Source organism: Melospiza melodia, chromosome 15 (assembly GCF_035770615.1).
Source record: "Melospiza melodia melodia isolate bMelMel2 chromosome 15, bMelMel2.pri, whole genome shotgun sequence".
Taxonomy (NCBI): Eukaryota; Metazoa; Chordata; class Aves; order Passeriformes; family Passerellidae; genus Melospiza; species Melospiza melodia.
In genome coordinates this window covers 13978522-13991496 of record NC_086208.1, presented here as the reverse complement: position 1 = coordinate 13991496, position 12975 = coordinate 13978522, and the positions used below count along the sequence as shown (strand labels likewise).

Below are 12975 nucleotides of genomic sequence, written 5' to 3'. Positions count from 1 at the left end.
CATTAAACTGTCACATAAATTATCAGGGTTTCCTTTTTCCATCACTGTGGATTACCCAGGGAGATATTTTTATGACAATGGAAGCTTTTTCAGTCTGCTCCTCCTGCCTGATTTCATTTCAGATGAAATCCTTCTCTCGGAAAAGAGCCCACGGATTTTATAGCTCCATGGATCTCTGCACTCTGCCTGTTACTGCAGCTGTCCTTCAGGTCTCTGTGCACTCATCTCCTGCCTTCACCTTCTTTTAGGCATGGGACAGTTTAGGGCAATGTTCTAGTTCTTCTCTCAGTTCAGCTCTTTTGTCTTTGTGCAGAAACCCCAGAAGGTGAAAGTCACATATATGCCTAACTTGAAAATACTGCTTTTTACTGCTTGCCAGTTCTCAGAAGCCTTGCATCTCTGCAAGACAGTCTACATTTCTCCCATGCCGACTGAAAAACGCATGGATTGATGGCCTGGCCATGGCAGTACAAAATACTTGAGTATCTGAAATTGCCTGCTGCCACAGAACAAATTAAAGCCATAATGTGTGTGTTATAGAAGCAGGGGGTGATAGATCCTTGCCTGCCTTCTGACAGATAATCTGGAGCTCCCTACATCAGCTACCTAGATCATGTGTTGGACCTCATCTTAGCGAGTGCTCACATCTTGCAAGGCATACATAAGCAGAACCTGAGAAATGGTAATATTACGGGTAATAGAGAGGCTTTGGAAGATCAGTAGTAATGAGAGAAATCCCAGAAATTATATTACTCCAATTTTGAAGTGGCAAGACTGTCACTAAATGAGCAGGTAAGACAGAATTTTCCATAAATAATTCTGTTCTGTATGTGCAAAGAAGCCCTAATGATGTCAAAATACGACGATGTAATATTTCTGAAATTTCTGATTAGCCACTAATTAGTGGCTAATGGCTAACATGGCTTAACATGGCTAACACTAAGTAGTAAAGCAGACACCTTGCATCAAAGAGAACACAGGAGGTGGCGGAGTGGACTGGAATAGTAATTCCAGCAGAACACAGAGCTAGTTCCAGAGGAATAGCTGGAACTATGGACAAGTTTCTAAAGCAGCTATTATGACTTATGTGGCTGCAGGCCTCTGCTGGCTCTGTTTTGGGTACTGTAGAGGAGGCACAGGACTTTATGAGCAAGGACCCATCAGGAGGGAGGGCCAACATTCAGGTCACCACAGGTTGGCTTAGCTGATAGTAACTTGTGTTTCTCCTTATGCAGCCTAGTCCCAGTGGACAGTGAGGACAAGTGATTGCAATCTTTTTATAGCAGCCTTTTGCAATTTAAAGATTCCTTCTCCTTCCTCTCTGTTCACCTTTCCTTTCCGTGTCTGAAACCCATTCTCTCCAATTTTTCAGCCTAAGACTTCTAAACATTTGATGATTTTCAATGACCTCTTCAGTTTTCATCAGTTTTTTTTTTAACCTGTGGTGGGCAGCAGTGGGCACAGCACTGCAGCTCTTTGGTTTTGCTCACTGGGTTGAGCAGAGGGAAGTAGCAGAGTGTTCCCTGCCTGGTGTGGATCCCATGAGAGCTGCCATTTTTGCAACTGCTTTGCATCACTATCTCACCTGCTGTAATCTCCTGATCCTTCTTAGCAGAACTTTTTCCTAGCTGTCCCCCATGTTGGTGTCATGCCCTGGGAATGTGGCTGAGGGGAGCAGAGATGGATGGCAGCACTGAGCACAGGTGTGGGAGCTGCGCCCAGGCAGAGGAATTCCTCTGCTAGCCCTAGGAGGAGATACATGCAGGTTACTTGCTTGACAGCAGCTTAATACAGTGCTGCATGGTTTCTCTTTTGAAGTCTGATGATATCTGAGCAGCTCAGAGGGTGTGCAGAGCTGGATATGCCAGTGAATGCTGAGTGGGTGTACCCAGGACTGGAAATTTCTGCCACACTAATGCAGGTGCACACACTTGGGATGAGATGTTCCTCATCATCTGAGGCACTTTGCAAAGGGTTACAGTAGGCTTTCCATGGGTGTTAGTCCTGGAAATAAGGTTCAGTTGTTCCCCAGCTTTCCACAAAAGGGAATGCTTGGATTTGAACTGGAATTAGTTTGTGTGGGTTTCCTTTGCCTTCAGTCACACTGAAGGTGCTGCTAAATAATGATGGTGGTTCCTGCTGCTTTAAGAGCTTGGGGTTTTGGAAACTTCTCCAAAACAGCCTTGACAACTTGCTTACCAATTTCCTGGAGTTCAAACCCAGGATTGGTGGGAGGTCAAGCTGAGGCTGAGCAGTCTGTGCCCATATTCAGCTCCTGATCATCTCTGATTCAGAGGTGAATGAATTCATAAAGCATGTACACAAAAGAAGGTTGCCAAGCAACTTGGAGGCTGAAACTCTCCCATCAAGCTGTGAAGGTAGGGAACAGGCAGCTGAGATTATTTGTTATGTTCACTTCTTTGCCATAGGTAACAGTAATAATACATATAATAAAGAAATATTTAAGAAAGGAATAGCTCATTGATAATTCTGGAAAACAGCAGCTGATCCTGCTAGACTGTGTTTTACCTCTGTATTAAGATGTATCTGCTTTTGGAGCATCTAGCCAAAAACAGGCACAGCAAGGAGACGGCAGTCTGGTGTAGGGGGAGATGGGCAGGGAAGAATTATTCTGTCTTAAGGCAACTGAAAGTCTGACAACTGGTGGAAAAGTTTTAGGAGAGGAGAAAAGTATCTGACACAGATTCTGCCTCAGATCAGGCTCATTGTTTTCTGTGATTTCAGTATTTGATGTTTTTTACAAATATACTTTAATATATTCATTGTACATCACACCATATCCCCTCTTCTCTCTGGCTTTGCATAACTCTGCAGCCTTAGGCATGTCAGGAGGACCCAGGACATGAAGCAGCTCTGACATGCATGGAAGAGCTATGTGATGGTTCTCCTGTTTACCCATCATTTACTCACAGAACAGCCCGTAGTGGGAACAGCTAATTAAGTTGGAAGGAAAAGTTTTGCTTTCTTGGTTTTTCTCTGCTATATCCTGGGGTAAACTTGGCCCTTTGATCTGTGTAATGCTCATGGTAGACGTGCTGTACTTAGACATAAAGCAGAAAAACAAGCCTGTGTCTTAATGGCCCTGGGCTTGTGCAAAGGAAAGAGAAGTTTGCAGAGGCACAGCCAGAAAGTTCCAGCCCAAGACCCAGATCTAGACTGAATTTTTCACATGCTGTGTACATAATTCCCTTTGGCTCCTTAAAAAATCCCACCCCTGCATCATTTCAATGCCCTGTCCCTTTACAAATGGCATGGCTCAAACCTCAGCTTGAAATAATTTAGAGCAGCAGCCCAGGTCAGGGCATCTGGAGCTGCTTTTCATTTCCTTTCTGTGCTCCCCTTGATGAGGGACACTGCTGTGTTAATGGGGTTTTGTTCTTTTCTTTCAGGCTTCTCTTTCCCCAGTTGATGTCACGATTAGTGACATCAAAGTCACCTCTTAGTGAACCCTGGTGATGACACCACTAGGGGAGGACCCTTAGAGGCAGGAGATTAAGCAGCAAGTTAGCACTACTGGAAGAACAAAGCTCTCATTTTCATTCATATATACACAATCAAAAATGAGTGAAGAGAAGGAGAGATGGGAATTAGGTGATGCATTAGTAAAATTATCATTCAAAGGTTCTTTGCTCGAAGTTTTGCAAGAGGAATCAGTGGTTCTTTAATCTCCCACCTTGGGTATTGTTGATGCCATGTTATATTCTGGGCATGTTGAAATGTAGCACAGTGTAAGGAGACATGATTTGTTGGATAAGGCTTTACGTGGCACAAAAAGTCTCCCCTGCTTTCCCTTTTTATTATTTACATTCCCAGAGAAAGTTATGTGTCATGTGGGCTTTGCAGAGATAAATGGCCAACCTGAGCTTTCTGGCAGCTTCCTCTGAACCTGGAAAGGAGCTGCCTAGGAGTTGGCCTGAGGATTCTGAAGACTTAAACTCAGTTCCGGTCCTGGGAGGAGATATTTGAGAGAACCTGAGGTTGTGAGTCCTTAAGAGAGGTTTAGCAGGGAAATTGTACCGTGGAGCTCTGAAAGAGCAGAGAGAGAAGGGCAGCTGGGCATCAGTATAAACCAGTAAGCTGGTCTGGTCAGGACTGTAGTTATGGGGGTGCTGGAAGTCAGGAATGAAGGGAATCAGCTGAACTGAGTGCAGAGATCTCCCCTGGTGCTGCCAGCTGAGTGTAGAGCATGGCTGGCCAGTGCTCTGTCTGCTCCTTTCATGAGCTCTGTTAATAGCAGTCAGCGCAGCAATTCCAAAGTAACTGGATATGCTGAAAACCATAGGTTTGGGCCACTCCTGCTGTTTTCCAGGTGTTTCAAGAGTAGCAAGTTTTATGGCCATGTCATCAGCTCTTTGCTCTATTTGCTGCTTCATTAGTTTTCATGCTGGGAGCACTCTGGGGGAGCAGCATTTGGAGGTGGGATTTGGCTCCTGTGAAGGGAACAGGCAGTTAACAAGCTCTGTGGTTTCCTTGCTTGTACAAACCTCCTTTATGACTCTCCTGTGGGTGGGATGTCAGAGCTGAGGATGTGCTTGGCAGGAGGGGATCTTTCAAAGGAAACTTTCCCTGGAATACAGAGATTTCCTTGGCTGGACCTGCAGGCAGTGGGGCCCTCCTGTTGTCGCCCACATGAGAACAGTGTAGGTGATCTCTGGTCTCTTTCCCTTCCCTCATCTTTCCTGGGGTTTAAGATCTGGAGACTCCAGGAGCTTTTACACCACTGAGTCTAAGACAAGCTTGACTTTGATGAGCCTTGAGAGAAACAGCAGAAATCAGATCTCTGCCAGCCCCATGCAATTGCAATTATGAATTATGGCAAATTGTCCTGGGTTTCTGACATGAGAAAGCTGTTGCTTAGAGGTTTTTTTATTTTTCTTAATTTGATTGAGGAATGAACCTCTCATTTAAGAAGCTGAACTCTGTATCAATATCCAGAAGGGGTAAGAGTTGTTAAAGCTGTATTCATCAATTGCAAAAGAGAGCACATTTTATTTTGCTCTGTGCTATTTACAGCTGTTGTCCATTACAAGTCCTCAGGAGCCTCATTCCCAGCTATAACTGCACAGCCCCATAAGTTTAGCTCAGCAATGAGCCTGCAAAACAGCAGTAAATCATGGTGATGGGAGAAAGGAGAAAATGTTTGAAAATGGCAAAATGCAGCTGATGTCTTTGTGAAATCTGGCTTTTGTTTGTTGCTATTATAAGGCATTACTAAAGTAGATAGTAATGTACAATTAACTGGAAAAGAAGAGAAATAGTGTCTTCTAATTTTGGGGGAAAAAATCAGAATGGCTGGTTCTGCAGGAGCTAAAGGAGTCTTTGACAATCCATAAGTGCCTAAGTACATGTTGATGAAAATGTACCAACCCCCCCAGTATGATGAGGTGTATAAATGACAAAAATCTAATATGTGGCTATTGAGAAACAGAGCCCCAGTTGCTTTACTGGACCAGAACATGATTGCTGTGTATGAGCTCTTTGAGCTGGCAGTGCAGTTCACTCTTCTAGTGCTCAAGAGGGAAGTGTGGATGTGGGGTTATTTCCAAATCTGAGTGTGTCCCTGTATGATGTAAATAAATTGTGCTGTGAAGGATATACTGTGCAGAATATATAGGTAAGGAGACAAATTAATGCTTATTCCTTGTTTGAATGTGAAATGAGAAATTTCACATGTATTCCCAGCTCTGGTACAGCCTTTTCTTGGTCAGACAAACAGCTGAACATCCTTTATTACCCTCTGTATTTTTGGGGATGGTGTTCTACCTCCCTGTTTTACTATGATGGATTAATGATTTGTAACACATTTGGAAAAGAAGGATGGCTTTGGGAGCTAAGGACAGAGGCTTGTAAGGTGCTAATTCAGCACTTGTTTACAAGGGCACTCAGCTGATGCCTTCTGCATTCTGTCCTGTTGCCTCTCCCAGTCCATGAAGGGAACAGAGCCTGAGCTCTGTCTGTCCTGATGGAGCAGGGCAAACCTGCCCTGGCATGGCTGTGATGCCCTGAGAGATAAAGCTTTCCACTGAATAAATCTGTCAGCTTGACTTGTGATAGTGAATGCTCACAAAAGGATCGTTTGAAGACAGATAATTGCTTTCTCCTTTCCTTTCATTTTCTGTGCCTGGCAGGTGTCTCCTTCTGCCTTCTCCTGTTTCCTTGGCCCATCCCTGAAGTGTGCTCAGCACAGATGGGATCTTCAAAGAGTCTGCTGTCAAACTTGGTCTTTTCTAAGCATATGTATGCTGAGAGTTTTTGGAGGCTTGTACCCAGACCAAATGTGTTTAGCGGCTTTTTCACAGGAACAGCAAATAACAGATCTGATAACAAGGAAACTTTTGCTGTTAAGTTGCAAGTCTGTTTTGAAATAGGTTCAGTAGAGATTATCAATGAACTGTTCAGTAAAAATTTAATCTACTCTTTGGGTTTTTTTTAAAAAAAGCAACCCCCCCAAATCCCCTCCCCTACCTCAAATTGCCACAGCTTATGTTTGCCATGCATGAAAGTAGTGCCACAAACAGATGAACTCTTCTAGTTGCAACTTCTGAAAATCAGTCTTTCTAATCTGAGTGAGCATTTATTTTATATAAAACTGGAGAAGTCTTTCCACCAAAAGCAACAGCTTGCCTTAGCCATGTGCATTGTTATTTCTAGCTTTTGTTGTATTGTTATGAAATAATGGTTAGGTTTGTGTACTCAACCTCTGCAGCTCTGGTGAACATATTGGTGCATTTTCTTTAATTATATCAATTTAGTCCAATTAATTATGATTTTGACCTTACAACACAAATTATTTCCAGAGATCAGGCATCTTTCATGTCTTTGGAGCCCCTTATGGGTGGGGAAAATCTGCTTAGATATTTAGAAAGTTCTGAATTGTTAATGGTGAAATACTGAAAGTGGAGCAGGACTTCAGACAATTAAATAACTTCTTGCTGCCTTTTAAACCTTAATGAAATTTGATGGGATCAAATTTCAATAATTGCTAGAAAGTATGGTAAAGCTGTTTGGAGGCAGTAACCTGCACCTGCAGAATGCTTTCTAATGGTACATGTAAATATCTAAAAATTATCACAGAATAAAAAGGGAGATTGGCTCTGTGCTGGTTCTGAGGACCAAATCTGTGATCAGTTTATAAATAGCACCTTGAGAAAATATCTGGAATGTACAGAGATGTGTTTTCCTTAGAATTCATTTTGGGTTGTTATCTAAATTCAAAATAAAATCCACTTGCAAAGATCTCGTTCCAAGAAAAGCCCTGTTTAGTTTGGGGTGTTTTTGCTTTGCTTTTTGCAGGCAGCCGCCCTTACGTGTTCCTGACAGCCCGTGTTCACCCAGGGGAGAGCAACGCCAGCTGGGTGATGAAGGGCACCCTGGAGTTCCTGGTGAGCAGCGATCCCATTGCTGAGCTCCTCAGGAAGTGTTTCATCTTCAAGATTGTGCCCATGCTCAATCCTGATGGAGTCATCAATGGCAAGTGAGTTGTGACGTGTGATTACCCTGGGTTTTGTCTGTGCACCCAGCAGATCTCATCTTCAGTGTTTGTGCTGAGAATTCACTTTTTCCCTGTGTTTTATTCATCCTGTTATCAGTCCTGTATGGAAAACGTGAATCTGAGACATGGCCTGGGTGCTGTCCTGCCTTTGTGAGGTGCATGTGGCTCTGTACTGTCTGTGCTCAGGAGATCTCTCAGTTCCCTGGAAGGAGTGTAAGTGGTGCTGGAGAAACAGAACCTTTACTGACAAATGGAGGTTTATCCATTCTGCTAAAGCAGCAGGGCAGAATACAGCTACAAAGCAGATATGCTTGGGAAAAACTGGCTGTAATTAATGCTTTGTATAACCTGGTGGGGGAGAATGAATAAGGATTTCTTAAATTTTCACCGAAATATTTCTGTATAGTGAACCTTCCTCCTTCTCCCACCTTCTTTTCAATCTTCCTTCCCACATGTTTCCTAAGAGATGCTGAATCTGATCTTGGAAAAATATTGATTCCTTTTTGCATTCTTTGCCTTATACCCTCCCTATCCACCCACACTAACTTCCCTCTCCCTGTACATGACTAGAAAAGGTACAACTCTGCTCCTAATATTTTGAGCTGAAATAAATACTGGTGTGTGACACCTTGAAGAGGGCACTAAGCTAAGGTAGGCTTGTCCTTTCCTGGAAAACAAATCTTCTCTCTCCAGTTTGCAGAGGAATTTGATGGAATTTGTTAACTTTGGGTGTTTGTGGAGTGGCAGTGAGTTAATAATTGTTGGTCCTGCCCAATGCAAGGGCAGGACATCATGATCACATCCCACCAGTGGCTGCTGTCTTGACCTGCTGATGGTGATGGGGTCTTGTAGGGTTTGCAGCAACTGTACCCCCGGGCTTATTGAAGAGGAGCACACAAATATCAAAGCAGAAAGATGGGCTTAAATAAGCACTGGAACACAGCAAAGTGTAGAGGAATAACTTTTCTTAAGCTACAGTCCCACACCTGCTTTGGGGTTGGTTTGTGATGATCGGGTGTTACAGGAACAGAAAAGCAAATCCTGAGCAACAACTACATTGAGCTGGGTTTAAAACTCAAATGAGTTTGGGGTGAGTGGCTCACCAGGGAGCACCTTGGGCTTTTCTGACAGTCTCTAGCATGTGCAGTCACAGATTTTGGGCTGCTGTGCTCCCCAGGGCCTGGGTCTGCCAGAAGTCTGGGAGCACAGTTCAGAATAGCTGGGTACTGCCCCAGGGTATTTGAGGCCTCTGCTGGCACCAAATGCTTTCTAGATCCTCACAGACAGAAGGAACAAGAAAAACAATTGTGGCGTTTCCCCTTTATTTTTTTCCTCTCGCTACACTTAAACTTTCCATCAGAGGTAGGACTGGAGGGAATGGCTGACCTTTTCCTCCAGCTGTCAGGAACCAGCACAGCAGGGAAGGGACCTTCAGGAGAGAGAATGTGGCTCTTGGTGACACCAGAATGAAGGGTATGTGTCACACAGGAGATGTGTGTTTTGTGTTCCATGGTGCAGGTGAGCTTGAACTGTAATTAAATCTGGTGATGAAGAAGAGTTTAGTAAACCTTCAATGGATAGGACCAGGAGAACAGGGACTTGGCCACGTCTCCTTTATTGATCATGAGGCCTGGGGAGGGGAATAAAAAATTTCTTTATGCTTTAAATTAAATACATCTGTCTTGTGAATCCTCCTGTGGATTCTCTCTCCTCCCCTATTCTTCTTGTTTCTTTATATGTATGCTTTTTAGTAGCCATGGTTCCTCCTATATTAAGTGCAATATTTTTGTGCTGGGGCTCAGGTCTACTGGTAGCATGTAAGAGTGTGTGTGGGTGTGTAAGAGTTGGCATCAACTTCTTCTTCCTTTACCTGATTTTAATGTTTCCTTTTTATTTTAATCTGCTTCCCTTTTCTCACTCTTCCCTCCTGTTGAATCAAGGAGGCTTTTCATTGAAAAGAACTTGATGAATTTTGTAAAATAATGAACCAATGAGTGGAGATGGGAGCTGGGGAGTCTTTTTTAGATGAAGGAAATTTATTGGAAGCCACATCATTTCTTCAAAGGCGTGGGGTAACCATAGTAGCAGCTAGGTAAGGAAATCCTGGTTTTTCTTTTGGAATATAGCCATGGACTATTCTTTATCTGTTTTAAAAACATCTTGTTTTCTCTGGCACCTGCCCTCCCCCAGCACAGGCTGAGTAAGCTCTGCATCTCCAGGGTAAGGCAGGTGAAGTGCTGGGATTTCTGTCTCTCCCTTGATGCTCCCTCCCCTTTAATTAACTCTCTGTTCCTTGTTTACTCAGGGGCTTTGTTCATTACCTCCTCAAGCCTATCAGAGAAAAGCTTCAGTTATTTGATAATTACTGACATAAAGAGAGAGAAATGCCCACTAAAATCCCTCCTAGAACAGCTTTCCTCTGCACGGTCTCAAAAAGAACAAAGGGAAAAAAAGGAGTGTGGTCCCACTTAACCTTAGGAGCCATCTGTTTGGAAGGACAGTCGTAGGAGGGGGAGAAGCATCACATTTGTCTCTATACCCAAAGACACTATTTGTATAAATAACCTTTTTCTGCCTTGTATGAATGCTTACTCTCCTGAATGGACACATTGTGTTCTCTGGGCAATAAGAGGCAGAAAGGATCAGGGATAGGGGAAAAAAGCTAATGGCTGGTCTGAGGAGTCAGTTTATGATGCAGAACTGCATCCTTAAGGACTCAGTCTCGAGGTGATGTCACACAAAGCTGTACAAGTGCAGACATCCCTCCTTCTCTTTATTGCTTCTCTGTGGTCAGAGGGTTGAAGGAGAAGTTTAGTTCTAAATTGGTGCCATGCACTCTGCAAACACACTCCAAAGGCTCTCCCCAGACTGGTTAATCTATGATGTGTTTGTTTCTCCAAGGACAGAGCAGAGATGTGAGAAGGCTTGGAAAAGAATGGTATTGAATTAATGGAGTTTCTCTCTAGGAGAGAGTTGCTACAGGAGTTGTGTGCCGCTCTTTGACAGATGCTCTATGAGTCTGTCCCCGTGTTTTCTTCAGAAATTCCGCGTCCAAATTGTCACCGGCTTGCCAAAAGTAGTTGGGAAGGCATATGTGGAAGGCAAAGCATACCTGGAAAAAAGAGCATTTTTAAATTGCTAAACACTCAACCCTCACATATCCTGGCTGTGCTCTGAGATGCACATTGTGAGGTGGCAAGAGCATGTGCACTGGTTCTTTCCTTAAGACCTCAGAGGTGACAAAGATGCAAATTCTGTGACTATCTGTACTGGGATACTTGGTGGCTCTGGGACGTGCATGTGAAGTGTGCGTCAATTTTCCTCAAGTGTAGCAGAAATTTTTACAGCTCTTTGCTGCTTTGGTGCCTCAGGTGCTGCTTCTGTTGCCTTTCACTGAGAGGGCAGTGATGGATTTGAGAGCTTAGGGTACCAAACGTGGCTAGTGCCTGCACGGCGCGAGATAAAATATGAGCTGCAGTATTCCTTAGCTCTCACTTCTGTGAATTGTTCCTTGGTGGAACAACCAGAAATGGTGTCTGGCCCTGCACCACACACTCGTCTGAGTTTCCTCTCTGCTGTGGGAGGTGCCCCAGTTTCATCCAAGGCCCTTATTGTGCTGTGCTGATGTGACAGCCCATCCTTGGCTCTCCTTCTGTGATAAACATCCCCCTGCAGACAGCTGCACCCCAGGACTCTCCCTTCTGACAGCACTTCCAGTGCAGAGTTGTTTATTCCTTCCTTTATCAGCCAGGGCTGCTGGGCCCCCTGAGTTATTAGCTCTATTCACTCATTGTCAGTGTTTCCTCCTTCGTAAATATGCCCCCATATGTCTCTGCTCCCAAGGAATATGCTTTCTTTTCTATTTACTGCTTTTCCCAGGCCCCCACCTCCTCATTGCTCTCTCCACCCAATGGCCCAATAACAGCCAAGGAGATAAATAAGCTCCATAACTCTTCCCAGCTATTATTTTTTGTTGTTGTTGTTGTTGCCCTGCATGGTAATATATATAATAACAAGGAAACAAATCTTATTACTAAAGTAATTACAATAAATAAAAAGCTGAGAGGGGAGATGAAGGAAGGGTCTGTCAGGGGAGTGATTGCAGTAGGATTTTTTAAAATTTAATTTACTTGAGATGTTCTCTGCCACTTTGCTGATACCCTGCTGAGGGGGGCTGTGACTAATTAGCAGCCAGCTGTTGTTTTAACACCCTCACCTAATTTATAGTGTGCCTGAGCCTCTAAAACAGGAGCCTGTGTGTGATATCATTGTTTGTGGGACTCGGCACCAGCCTTGTGTCAGTAGTTGGCTTTATTGCTTGGTGCTTTTGTTTCTCAGGAGCTGTGTAGCTGAAATTTTGGGTGCTTTGCTGCAATTCCTTTTATCTTCAGCATATCTCATGTGTTTTCAGGAGTTTGACCCAGTGAGCGAACACAATTTGCTGCTTATAACTGCTTGTCCCAGCGTCCACCCTAATAACTGAGCATCACAACTAAAAAGTGTGGTGTGGACAGGACCTAGGGTTCCTTTAAATTCTGGGCCCTCATTCTCCTGTTGGCAGGTAAATTTTTGTTTAAATTCTGAGGTCTCATTCTCCTGTTGGCAGGTTTCTCATGGAGGTACCATATTGTTCTTGCTAATAGAATGGAGATTGCGATATCATCCGTCTTCTAAATGGTCGTGAAATCTAATTAGTTAATGGCCATATTAAAACCTGGAAGGATCCAAGGCATTGTTCCATGTTTCATCAGTCTCCTAGCTGCCAACTGCCAAAGCATGTGCAGTCTTTGTGGGCTCTGACACGCTGAAGGTGCCCAGTGAGTTGTGTGTGTGTCCCTGTGCTCTTCCCTGTATAATTTATACTGGCCATGCAAGGTCACCTGGAAATTTTACGACAAAAATCACTGGGTGTGGGCTCAGAGATGTTACAGCCTTGGACTACTAACATTTCAGCTTCTAGCCTTGGGAATTATTTCATTTTGGATAGGTTCTACCTTGCGTTTTCAAGTTAGCACGAATATTAGATGTGAGCAGGTTGTTCCACAGGCTCAGAAAGGAATCCCTTTGTTCTGCATTCGTGTCTGTTTTCCTAACTGATGATGTGAGTTGGTAATCAGATGTGTGCACTCCTTTGAAGACATTTTCAGGAGCCAGGAGACTGGTGTACAAAGCTGGCTTTTAGTAAAGTTAATGAGATGATTGAATTATATTATAATTCTTGTTAGCTTGATTGTGTGTCATTATCCCTTTTGTTTGTTATTATGCTTATTTGAGTCCCATTTGTGGGACGTTATTCCCATCACAATTGTGCCCGTGCTGGGCTCTGTAGAGAGACAGGAAAGGAGCAGCTGGTGCCTTGTTAGGGCCTGGTGCATTAGTGCCACAGGCTGTGCAGTGGGGTTGGAGGGAATGAAAAGGATGCTGAGCGCTTGGCTGCCATGCAGCCTGATCAGCATCTCAGC

The 12975-nt window shown here is 43.8% G+C and overlaps 1 protein-coding gene across 1 annotated transcript in view; it reads left to right on the top strand.

Annotated features, from left to right (window-relative positions):
- AGBL1 (AGBL carboxypeptidase 1) overlaps nt 1–12975 on the top strand; it is a 267534-nt gene that overhangs the window by 96612 nt on the left and 157947 nt on the right. Inside the window, exon 18 of the mRNA XM_063169871.1 lies at nt 7315–7495. Within this exon, the coding sequence (XP_063025941.1) occupies nt 7315–7495 (181 nt within the window). The remainder of the gene's footprint in view (nt 1–7314; nt 7496–12975) is intronic.